Source organism: Nylanderia fulva, unplaced genomic scaffold, assembly GCF_048542155.1.
Source record: "Nylanderia fulva isolate GAGA-0341 unplaced genomic scaffold, ASM4854215v1 Scaffold33, whole genome shotgun sequence".
NCBI classification, from domain to species: domain Eukaryota; kingdom Metazoa; phylum Arthropoda; class Insecta; order Hymenoptera; family Formicidae; genus Nylanderia; species Nylanderia fulva.
Genome location: NW_028190400.1, coordinates 3,000 through 16,027, shown reverse-complemented (window position 1 = coordinate 16,027; position 13,028 = coordinate 3,000). Strand labels below are relative to the sequence as shown.

At 26.7% G+C, this 13,028-nt stretch overlaps 1 protein-coding gene and 1 long non-coding RNA gene across 2 annotated transcripts; both read left to right on the top strand.

Moving 5' to 3' along the window:
* Nucleotides 1-1,848: 1,848 nt before the first annotated feature.
* Nucleotides 1,849-7,807, top strand: LOC114933348 (proto-oncogene tyrosine-protein kinase ROS-like). Its single transcript, XM_085484999.1, has 9 exons — nucleotides 1,849-1,981; nucleotides 2,539-2,617; nucleotides 2,750-2,799; nucleotides 3,489-4,119; nucleotides 4,369-5,780; nucleotides 5,949-6,047; nucleotides 6,220-6,437; nucleotides 6,712-7,182; nucleotides 7,445-7,807. Exons 1-9 carry the CDS (start codon nucleotides 1,849-1,851, stop codon nucleotides 7,805-7,807), a joined length of 3,456 nt encoding a protein of 1,151 aa, XP_085341125.1.
* A 3,052-nt stretch (nucleotides 7,808-10,859) lies between these two features.
* On the top strand, nucleotides 10,860-12,395 carry LOC146722326 (uncharacterized). Its single transcript, XR_014925207.1, has 3 exons — nucleotides 10,860-11,378; nucleotides 11,506-11,840; nucleotides 11,914-12,395. It is a non-coding gene; the product is annotated as an uncharacterized LOC146722326 (long non-coding RNA).
* The last annotated feature ends 633 nt before the right edge of the window (nucleotides 12,396-13,028 follow it).

Below are 13,028 nucleotides of genomic sequence, written 5' to 3'. Positions count from 1 at the left end.
AATAGCTAGTAGTTAGATCTTCCTAAGTAACGTAGGCTATATGCAATCGTCTTGCAACTTCTAAAAATGTGCTTGTCGTACAGAAAAATACGTTCTTTACGCTTTATAATTTTTACAATAATTTTATAATTTAATGCTGTAGCATAAATAATTCACACTATATTCATACAAATGTACTGGTGAAGATTTTATCAAAATCGGTCATGTAGTTTTTATGTTAAATTATTAAATTACTAGATAATGTGCAAACATGAATTTTTTCTTAGCATACTGCTAAGATTTATTTATTTCAGGAAATGTATCTCAATCCGAAATTATTAAATTCGCTTATTTCCCCCTAACCCCCCTGTAGAAATAGGCGAGAAAATATACATATACAAAAATGAATGATATAATCTCTAAAAGCTCACCTTTAAAAAAAGGTAAAAAAAGGCGACCAGTTAAGGGCACGCCATTAACAAAAATTATTTATTGCAAACCCATGTAGAATCCTATATTGCAAACCCATGTAGAATCATACCCATTGCAAACCTATGTGGAATCCTATGAAAAATTAACCATTGCAAATCCATGTAGAATCTTATGAAAAATTAACCATTGCAAACCCATGTAGAATTGTATTAAAAATTATCCATTGCAAACTTATGTAGAATCCTACATTGCAAACCCATGTACAATAGAATTGTATGAAAAATTATCGATTATAAACCCATGTACAATCGTAACAAAAGTAATGAAATAAAAAAAAATTGCGACAAGTGAAAGTAGAAACTTGTACCAGTGGAAAATTAAAGTTGCAGACATATATATAGTCGTATAATGAATCAGTAAAAATTTAAATTTGCAAATGTAGAATCGTACCATAAAGAAACTTATCTTTTAAAAAAAAAAGATAAACAAGATGCCAAGTCCATTAATATAAAATAAAAAGAAATAAAAAAATTGTAGTTAAAAAAACTGGGCGCGCTGCTAAGTTTCAAAATTACAATGCACCTTAAAGTAACATTAATTAATTTAAACACAAAACATATTTTAACTGCAATGAGTTTAAAAATAACAATTTAATTTTAATATCATTAGAATATTATTTAGCAGCGCGCCCAGTTTTTTTAACTACAATTTTTTTATTTCTTTTTATTTTATATTAATGGACTTGGCATCTTGTTTATCTTTTTTTTTTAAAAGATAAGTTTTTTTATGGTACGATTCTACATTTGCAAATTTAAATTTTTACTGATTCATTATACGACTATATATATGTCTGCAACTTTAATTTTTCACTGGTACAAGTTTCTACTTTCACTTGTCGCAATTTTTTTTTATTTCATTACTTTTGTTACGATTGTACATGGGTTTATAATCGATAATTTTTCATACAATTCTATTGTACATGGGTTTGCAATGTAGGATTCTACATATAAGTTTGCAATGGATAATTTTTAATACAATTCTACATGGGTTTGCAATGGTTAATTTTTCATAAGATTCTACATGGATTTGCAATGGTTAATTTTTCATAGGATTCCACATAGGTTTGCAATGGGTACGATTCTACATGGGTTTGCAATGGTTAATTTTGCCTAGGATTCTACATGGGTTTGCAATATAGGATTCTACATGGGTTTGCAATAAATAATTTTTGTTAATGGCGTGCTCTTAACTGGTCGCCTTTTTTTACCTTTTTTTGATTCGACGTCGATTTGATCATTTATTTCTCGCTGAGAATCTTACTTATATATATTTCTACATATAATATGTTGTTATTTATCATTAAAAGTACCGTGGAATTTTATGTTTAACTGCTTCACTCATTTTATTATATGCTATATATATTTTATTATTAAGGATATGCTCAAAAACCACAATCATCACATTTTACAAAATTTCCAGCCTGATCACAATCATTTTGATAGCGTGACTATAAAAAATGAAGTCGATGAAGTTACATTTGCAAATATGTCTATGAATCCAGGATCTATTGGTAAGATGCAATAAATACATAGAACGATAAAAAAAGTTTTTCCGACATATAATTTAAATTCAAGAAAGAGTGAAAATTTTTAAAAATATCAAAATATTTTTTAATAACAAAGACGATATATAATTTATTCTGATGCTAAGAGCAAAAAAATTCATATTTTGTATATAAAATAAAAGTAAAATTCAAGATCACGCCATTAATTTCATTATTTTATTCGTTCGTTAATTTTAAAGTAGTCGCAAATAATATATTTTTTGTGAATAAATAGAAAATTTTAGAAAAACGTTTAGCGCTTTATTGAAAGTTTCTATTTCTTTTGATTCTGGATTAACAATTACTTTTCTAAATTTTAAAATATACACAAAGACATTTTTTGTATAATATTATTTTATTATTTTAAAAATCAATATTTGCTGTTAAATTTATAATATACGTTCATTTTTCCTTTTTCCTTTATTTTCACTTTATTTTTGTAATTTATAGATTTAATTTATTGATCAACTTAATGTTTTTGTACATATTAATATGTACAAAATATATTGTCTTAAAATTTCTAGAAAGCATTCCGAGCAAGCCAAGAGCATTTGTAGAGTTCGACAAATTCCTAAATAAAAAAGACATTTCTGTAACATTCAGGTAATGAATTTAAATCTAAATTTTTATAATCTATATTCCTTCTTTTTCTTAAATTTAATAATATATATACATATAAAAATATTAATAGTGATAAAGTTATTATATATAAAAAGACTAAAATTTATCTTATAGATGGGGCCTACCTGAATTTACAAAAGAAATGATACAAGCAATAAAGTTGGGTAAGTTAATTTTTTCTTAATTAAGTTAAGTTATAGTTAACTGTCTTGAAAATTTAACTTAGTTAAGATGCAAGTCAATCCATAATAAAATTAATTGAATTAAAAGTTAAGTTAATAATAAAAAATAATTAAAAAATTAAAAATTAAAATTGTTTTAAAATCAAATCGAAATCTTTTTCATTCGACGTAGACGAATCAGATTCGTCCACAATGTAAACATTCATTGCGTCTTTGCACAAAATTTCAAAGACTCGCGATCACGTAAATTGCAAATTTAGAGGCTCAAAAATTGAATTTATTCGCAAGAGGAATGTATGCGTAAATTCATTTTTTACAGAAAAGTTGCAAGTTTATTGGCTATTGCATAGCTTTTAGCCAATCAACTTGCAACTTTTCTGTAAGAACTGAATTTATGCATACGTTTCTCTTGCGAATGAATTCAAGAATTGAGCCCCAGAACCAACGTTTGGTATAATAAAGAGAGATCGAGAAATAATCAAATTCACATGAAATATGGCTCGTTTTGTATGAGAACAAAAAAACTTCAAAAAAGTTAAATCAAAAGTTAATAGTTACTGATAAAATATAACTGAATTAAGTTAAAAGTTAAGAGTCTAAAAATGTAACTATAAGTTAAGTAAAATTATTTAACTTTTTAACTTAACTTTTATCTTTTTAACTTTAACTAGACGAGACCTGGATAAAAGGATACACAGTGCAGTGTTGGTTTATCGAGAATCAAAAAAAGATTGAAATCTGCGACGATAGAAGGATCGTAACTACAATGGAGTGCATAAAGCATAATCTAAAACCCAACACGACGTACTATTTCCGTGTGCGAATGCATACTAAAACTGGTGTTGGTCCTTATACGAATTTAATGAATGTATCATCGACACATGAAAATCCGATACCTAAATTACTGATTAGATCGAAAAAAGGTGTCCAAATATTTGATTTAGATTCAAAAACCTACGTCGATCTTTTTGACAATTCTACAGCAATGTCAAAGTTCATTCATTCGGCAGTGGGACATAACATTTATTGGATCGATTACGAAGATTATACCTTTACAAAAAAGCTAATGACATGGAATATAAATAACAACATTAGCACAAAAATAATTAACTTAAAAAAGAATGTATACAATCTGTGTATTGACTGGATAGGAAGAAATCTATACTGGGTAGAATATGAACGAACAAACACCACTTACATTATAAAGCTGGACTTAACAATGCGGGAAAATGGCACATTCAAATATGACAAGATTTTGAGCAGAAAAAATGATATTTATTTAACAATACTACCATCCATAGGGTATGCTAATTTTCATTCACTTAAAAAAGTAAACATTTTCGTCTCTTTCAGTTAAGAATTAATATTATTTTCTAATTTTATTTCATTAACTATGATATTGTAATAAAGATCAGAATAGAAAATCATAAAATTATTAATCATTATAAGTTTGTAAGAATTTAAAACATTTATATCTTATCTTCATTTATGTGTCTGATTAAACTAATATTTTACAGCAATCATATATAGAATAATTCATATATTTTTCAGATTGTTATATTGGATAGAACATGGTTTAGATAACCAGTATGTAATAATGAAATCGGATCTTAACGGAAAAAATGTGGAATCTGTTCTAAAAAGCAATATGACCTTCTGTCGATATAAAATACCAAACTTGAGAACTATAGTTGAAACAATATTTGACACCACAAAAATAGAAGAGTCGCTAATATATTGGATAAAAAAAAATGAATTAATTGTAGCGGATCTTAAGTTAAACAAATGCAACATAATTGTAATCGCTGAAACGAACACACAGCTTAATCCACGCTTAACAACTGACAAAGAAAACATTTACGCATTTACGAACCCACTATTCGAACAACATTATATCTATATTTTAAAAAAGAAATACGCACTTATTGACAGTGAAAAAAACGCATTGAAATACGTACAAATAGTAAAAAGCAAGAATTACTTATATTATATGACATCTTTCAGTAAATCATTACAACCATACCCTCGGACGGAGTGTCTTACGCCTGACAAAAATTATACTTTCATAATAGTAAGAATAACAGCGAACAGTATCGTCTTGAACTTACCAGAACCGATTTCTAAAAGTGGATGCAAAAACAACCTACCATCCAATAAATATACCATCCTCATAAGCTATTGTTTGAACAATAGTCTTAACAAGTTCGATAAAATCGATGGGGAGACATACGAGCGGCGTTATGAAATTCAGAATTTAACACCGTTTACAGAATACAAGCTAAAACTAGCCCTAAGCAATTTTTATTCTGATCAATTATCAATGGATCTGCAATTTGATTCGGAACAAATAGTGAGAACTAACGTGGACAAGCTAAATGCACCGGAAAATGTAATGGTTCAGGTTCTAACATCTACTATAGCGGCAGTTTCTTGGACGCCACCAACGAAACTGAATTGTGCAATAGTGACTTATAAAGTATATTGGGAATCCATTAGCTCGACGAATAGCACGCAACCGATAAAAGAACCATTTATTAATAAACGTAAGGCAGACAACAAATTTTTCACAATAATTGAACAGTTGCTGCCAGATCAGAAATACTTGGTGTATGTGCGTGTGTATCCAGGCAATTACAGCAATCTCTATAATGACAGTTTAAAAATTGTGCACATGTACTCGGAACCGAACATAACTTTGAGCGGAGTTAGCATTAACAGTATGAATATTTCGTGGATTCCTACCGTCAATCAGACGATCCATTACATATTAGAATACAAAAATGATGTGATGCAAAAGTGGGAAATTGCAGACAACTTTGAGACGAATAATGAAACAGTAATGTGCTATATAAAAAATTTGCTACCGGCAACTTTATACAAGTTTTGTTTGACACTGACATATCCCGAGTACGAGAACTTTACATGGCCACCTAAAAAAAAATTTTTTATTTTTCAAACACTTGGTAAACAAATTTGATAATATTTTAGTATAATCTATCTATTTTATAAGTATAAAAATGTTTATAAAATTTTAAGAATTAAATATTTTCAATAATAATTATGAGTTATAAGTAGAAATAAAAGTAAATTTTTAAGTAAAAAAAATTAAAAACTATATATTTGTGAAAAAGATGACGGTTCCAGTACTCTAGCTCTTAAACATTATTTATTATTGGCGATAAGTCTTGTCGCTATCGTTACCGTAATCTGCATTTACTACTTTTACCGTTGTAAGTACATATATGTATTTGATACATATTTATTCTTTAATTACAGATTATGATAAATACATACAGATATAAATACAAATTTTCTGAAAAAAACTTAATTTATTTATTAAAAAACGTTACTTAAAATATGCAATGAATTTTATTAGATAAATATATTGTAATTTTCTAATAGTGTCTCGACGACGCAGAGAAAGTAACGAGCAAGTTTTAACTACGATAATACCCGACAAAGAATTAGCGATTCTACATGAAATACCTATCGGAAACGTTCATCTTAATATGCTATATACTTCTACGTTACAACATAATCCCAATAAATTTATGTTGACCAAAATAAAACGTAAGCAAATCACACTAACAAAACTTCTTGGTAGAGGCGCATTCGGAATGGTAAGAACTAATTTTCTTAACATCATATTTTAAACTATTTACATTTATATATGTATAAAAATGAGAAATACACATTTCTTAACAAATATCACATAAATCAACTTTTTATGAGATTAAGTTACACAAAGCTTTTATATGAAACAATATATCATATATGTATATGCGATTTATTTCCTTTCGTTAAATTATTTAAAATTAAAGCAAGATTTAATGCTACACGAATTAAAATTTAATGTTTTTAATTAAGATTATATTTATTTTTAATAATTCGCAGGTGTTTCAAGGGATTGTCAAAGATTTAGAAAAATCGGACTCGGAGACATCTGTTGCCATAAAGACGTTAGAAAAATGTGCTTCAAAAGAAGAGAAAAAGAAATTCTTGCAAGAGGCAAGGCTTATGAATCACTTTAGACATAAACATGTGCTAAGATTACTAGCCGTCTGCTTAGACGAGGATTCTCCGTTACTTGTGTTGGAATTAATGGAAAGTGATCTGCAAAAATATTTGAGAGAGCATCGAATATTGCAATCTTCTGATTTACACGCTTTGCGTGTACAAGACTTGCTTGCTATGTGCGAAGATGTTGCGCGAGGCTGTTGTTATTTGGAAGAGCTGCGCTTTGTACATAGAGATCTCGCGTGCCGAAATTGTTTAGTGTCTGCGAGAGATCGCGAAAATCGTATCGTTAAAATCGGCGATTTCGGACTTGCTAGAGATATTTATAGAGATGACTATTATCGCAAGGTAAACACAATTAATTAAAAACAAATAAAACTTTTTCAAATTTGATTTCTATATGTATTGTATATATATTTTTTGCGTCTTTATAAATATTATATATTATTAACAATAAGTCAAATAGAATTAAAAAAAAATAAAAACTACATATATATAGTTATTATATTTATATATATGATCATGGAAAATATTAGCAAACGTTTTCTACTTAAGAAAATTTATTTCAAAAATTTGAATAAAAGATCTAACTTCGCTAAAATTGTTTTAGGAAAGAGAAGGTCTGCTTCCTGTTCGCTGGATGGCACCGGAATCTATAGTAGATGGAATATTTACTTCTCATAGTGACGTTTGGTCATTCGGAGTACTAATGTGGGAGATTATGTCGTTAGGCGAACAACCTTATCCTGCCAGAACTAATCTCGAAGTGATAGATTACATACGCACTGGAGGCAGATTGCAGATACCTCTCAACTGTCCATCCTCGTTATACCAGTTGGTGCAACGTTGCTGGAGCGTTGCAGCGAATGATAGACCAAACTTTAAGCTTTGTCTGAACAATATTATAGATCTGAGAAGCGACATAGAAGACGCAAAATTGCATCCAATGAATCTAGCCGGCACAAGTAATTAATTATTCGTATATGTATATTTTAAGGAGAAACAAGTATTTGCACATATTTGACATATTTGGAAATATGTCTGTATTATACGTGAATTGATTGTCATTAGTACTATTTTCATAAAAAAGTAATAAACTGTATAATTTAGTAAAAGTTTTATGACTTGATCACACACATTCATGCATCTTGATTTGTCACAAAAGGCAATCTTAATACATATGTAAAAGTGAAATATAATAACTTGCAATTTATATATTAGCTGTGAAAAATTTACCTAATATAAAAGAGCATCTACAATTTTGGGACATTAAAACTTTTAATTATGGTCATATTAATTCAGTATCATATTTCATTACATAAAAAAAATACCTTTTTTAAAAAAAAGGTAAAAAAAAGGCGCCAAGTTTACGCGTCATGTGTTAAAGTGTTTTATAAAAAATATAAAACTTTTATGTTGTAAAATTAATTTTATAAAAAATATAAAACTTTTATGTTGTAAAATTAATATTTCTAAAAAAAAATTGAAAATTAGAAACTTATGCAAAAATTAAAAAAATAATACAAAATAAAAAAAATTAAAAAATTTTAGTTAAAAAAACTTGGCGCTGCTAAATTAAACAATGTGCTAATAATATTAACGTACTCTGTATGTACATTTATGTTTCAGTTTATTGTTCATTAATATTTCAGTTATTATGATAATGTAATTTTTTAAGTAAATTAATTATTTGTTATTAAAGTAATGTTTATATAGAATTAATTTTATTTGTTTTAACTTTAAGATATACCTATTGCAATAACTAATTAACCACTATGCTAATAAACTAACTCTGTACATATTTACATTACAAATATTTTTTGTACTTTCAAATTAAATAAATTGTTTAGTAGTTTATTTGTTACGTTAAGATATATTGCCATAAATTAATTATTTGTTACTTTAATATATATTATAGATAAGATTCATTGCAGTAATTTTGAAATTGAGCAGCGCCAAGTTTTTTTAACTAAAATTTTTTAATTTTTTTTATTTTGTATTAATTTTTTAATTTTTGCATAAGTTTCTAATTTTCAATTTTTTTTATAAATATTTATTCATTTGGCGCAACTTTTAGATATCATTTTTTTTTTTAGAAATATTAATTTTACAACATAAAAGTTTTATATTTTTTATAAAACACTTTAACACATGACGCATAAACTTGGCGCCCTTTTTTTACCTTTTTTTTTAAAAAAGGTATTTTTTTTATGGATATCATTCCTTTTTGTAGTATATATATTTTTTATAATTTAAAATAAGAAAGCAAAGAATCCGCCATCACCCTCGTCATTATTTCATATGCTATATATATTATTTATTAGCCATCTTTTGTAAAAATATTATATAAATATTTTTAGCACCTCTAGGCCACTGTTTTTTTTAACTAGTGCATCATCAACTTCGACCCAAATGTTAGATACTCCTATGATATGCGATAACACATATTTGATTTTCTTTCATAACAACATCTCATAACGCTACCATCCTACTATTTCTTCATAAATATATAATTATTGCTAAAAAATAAGCAAACAAAAGCTAATATTATATAATAAATAAAATGTAAAGAAAAAAATTATAATATATACATTTTTGATAACTCTGAGTACTTCATAATAATGATTTAAATTATCAAATTTTTATTACATTAATATTTACATTTTATTAATTATAAATTATTAATTTATATTCACTTTCTTATTTTATAGCAATAATTACATACATCTGAATGAATGATTGAATGAATAAAAAAATAACGGGATGGTAATGTGACAGAAAAGGTTATAAAAGAAAATCACATATGTGTTATCGCATATCATATGTATGTAGCATAATATTGCAAAATTTAAATTTAAAAGAAATATGTAATATTGCATATCATATGTATGTAGTATAGTATTACAAAATTTAGATTTAAAAAAAATAACAAGATTTTACAATACAATACTATACTACATACATATAAAAAGCAATACTACATATTATATATGATATATTATATTTATTTTAAAATAAAATTTTTTGATACACATACCATTCTATTATAATTATTTATTGCACTGCTATCTTATTCAAATCAAAAGATTCAATTTATGTATGTAGGTTAAACTGAACCTATGTCAATCAATGTGTCAAAACATAATTCATGGAGCGACATCAACGCTATCTTGCAATGAATGCTCGAAATGGACATTGTCAAATACATGCGCATTGAGAGGGTCGACGACGTTGATGACGATGACCAAAATTTATAACAATTTTTAAGAAAAACAAAATTTAGATTATAATATCTCCGTTAATAAAGCACATAGAGAAAAAATAAAGGCACTTTCTTCTATAATTCAAACCTAATCTATCGATTGAGCATAATAAGAACTTGATCGCTTCAGCCGTTAATTGCATAATTGAAATATATGATGTTCTCAGATGTCAGACTCGCGTTATAATACACGGTGTGCCTCGCTGCGCAAAGCTTCGCTTTTTGACTTGACACTACCGTGTCTCTTGATATCAAGAGACACGGTAGTGTCTCGCGACCAGTTAAGGGCGTAGCCGAGACACCGTGTATCTTAACGCGAGTCGGACATTTGAGTCTTTATAATATTTCGAATTCTCAATAACGGCTGAAGCAATCGAGTTTATACTAGACTTAAATCGATAGATTGAGTTTGAATTATATAATAAAAGTGTCTTTATTTCTGCTCTACGTGATTTATAAGCAGAGATATATAATTGCAAAGTCGAAATATGAAAAATTTCTTTTAAGAAACGTCCCCGTCATTATCATCATCGACCACGCATACATAGTAGTATCGTGCTACACGTATTCACACGTATACAACACATGCGCACACATATATCACACGTACACAACACATGAATAGATGCATGTATTGGAAATGTCCATCTCGCACGTTTTACAACAGACGGCGATAGTTGCCCTCCGCTATATTGACAGCGTGCGGGGTTAGATATTTTCAATTTCAATTTCAATTTCAACGTGCGGGGTTAGATATTTTCAATTTCAATTTTTACATTCAATTTTAATGTTATTATTTGCAAATTTATTGTCATAATATTTCAATAATATTTCAATTATATAAATGCCTATGTATGAGTATGCATATATTTTTAATAATAGTTGCCCTCCGCTATATTGACAGCGTGCGGGGTTAGATATTTTCAATTTCAATTTTTACATTCAATTTTAATGTTATTATTTGCAAATTTATTGTCATAATAATTTATGTGCAAGTTTACAGTCTGTGATACAAAATCAGATATTTTGCTATTATTTCAATAATATTTCAATTATATAAATGCCTATGTATGAGTATGCATATATTTTTAATAATTTTCTTAATTAGCTTCTATATTTTTTTCAGTTGTACATCAAGCAGGTAGCATTATCAGCTCACTTGTGAGCATGGGTTGGGCAATGGCTAGTTATCATCGCAGCATTCGATTAGCTTAACAAGATAAATCTAATATCAGTGCTATAGGAACTATTTTACAATTTTTCTGGCATTTTCTTATTGCAGGTACATATATATCCAATAATTAATATACAAAATTAAATATTATTCATCACACACTTTGTATCAAAATAATATATTTTTTTAAATTTATTTTAAATTTATTTAATCATTTTTATCATTGTGATTGTAGTGGCAAGGATCTTATTGCTCAGTGTCATTGCAAGCATCTGGCCTGTATATACCATAATATATTGTGTAATACATTGGCTAAGTATGACAATATAGATTTTGATAGATTCCCATGGAATATTGGAATTTTGTCGGACTTACAGTCATCCACCACATATGCAGCCTACAATTAAAGAACGCATTTATTCCATATGATTTGCTTCCGTTATTGGAATATTTAAAATAAAAATTTTATTAATAAATTTCGATGAAATAATTTATAAGAGGTTGAAGAAACTATGAAACAAATTCAGTCTCATAAAAGGGTAGTTGGAACAATAGTGGTGAATGCAGAAGGTATTACATGAGATCATTGACATGATTTACTTGTAGTTGTAAACAAAAATTTATAAAATTATATTTGTTTTAGGTATTCCTATAAAGTCAACATTAGATAATACGACAACAGTTCAATACGCAGGTTTGATAAGTCAATTGTCAGATAAAGCTCGTTCTGTCGTACGTGACTTGAATCCAACAAATGATTTAACTTTCTTGCGCATACGTAGCAAAAAACAAAATTATGATGGAACCAGATAAAGAATTCATATTAATAGTAGTACACAATCCAGTTGATTGATATTTAAAAGAAACAAAAATATATTTCAAAGTTAAGATTTATTTTTTTGGTTGTTAATTTAATCTGTATGCTACATTGGATGTTAATATCTATTCAATTAAATAAAGAAAAATAAAAGAATAAAGCTTAAAAATTATACAAAATGCAGTATTTAATTACTAATTTAACAAATTATGAACTTTTAGAGTTTTTAAATAGTGCTTTCTTCTTTGGTAACAATATTATATTTTTAAGTTTGATAATTATGAAAATATGTATATATAGTAATTCATGGCATGTTTATTTTTGTATTTAATACAATTATAAATGTACATTTCTCATCAATAAAATATCACAGTATCTTTTTTATAATTTAATTTTAATATTGAGATTGTTTTTATTCAGTGGAAAAAAAAATGTGTAGTTGGTCCCTATTAATTATACATACATATAAGAGTGTCGCACAAATAATTCTATGCAGTCTTTTTAAGATAATATAAAAATACTTATAAATATAATCAATTAAAATACATATAATCAAAATTGTATGTATTAAAATTCAATAGCATATAAAAAAGATTTTTTAAAATTATATATATATAATAAAAATCCAACATTTTATATATATATATATTTATATATATATATGTTTATATATATATATATATATATATATATATATATAAATATAAATATATATTTATTTATTGTATATCATAAATATATATTTATTTATTTATATTTACCTATCTTTTTTTTTATATATATGGTAGAAATACAATGTATGAGTTATTTTATTTTGCAAAATTTTTGAAAGTTAAACTATTAATTACAATGAAATTATTTCATATAATACCGAGATTCTTTTCATAATAAAGATTAAGAGAGAGTTAGATTTTATCATAAGATTTATAAAAGTCATAAGA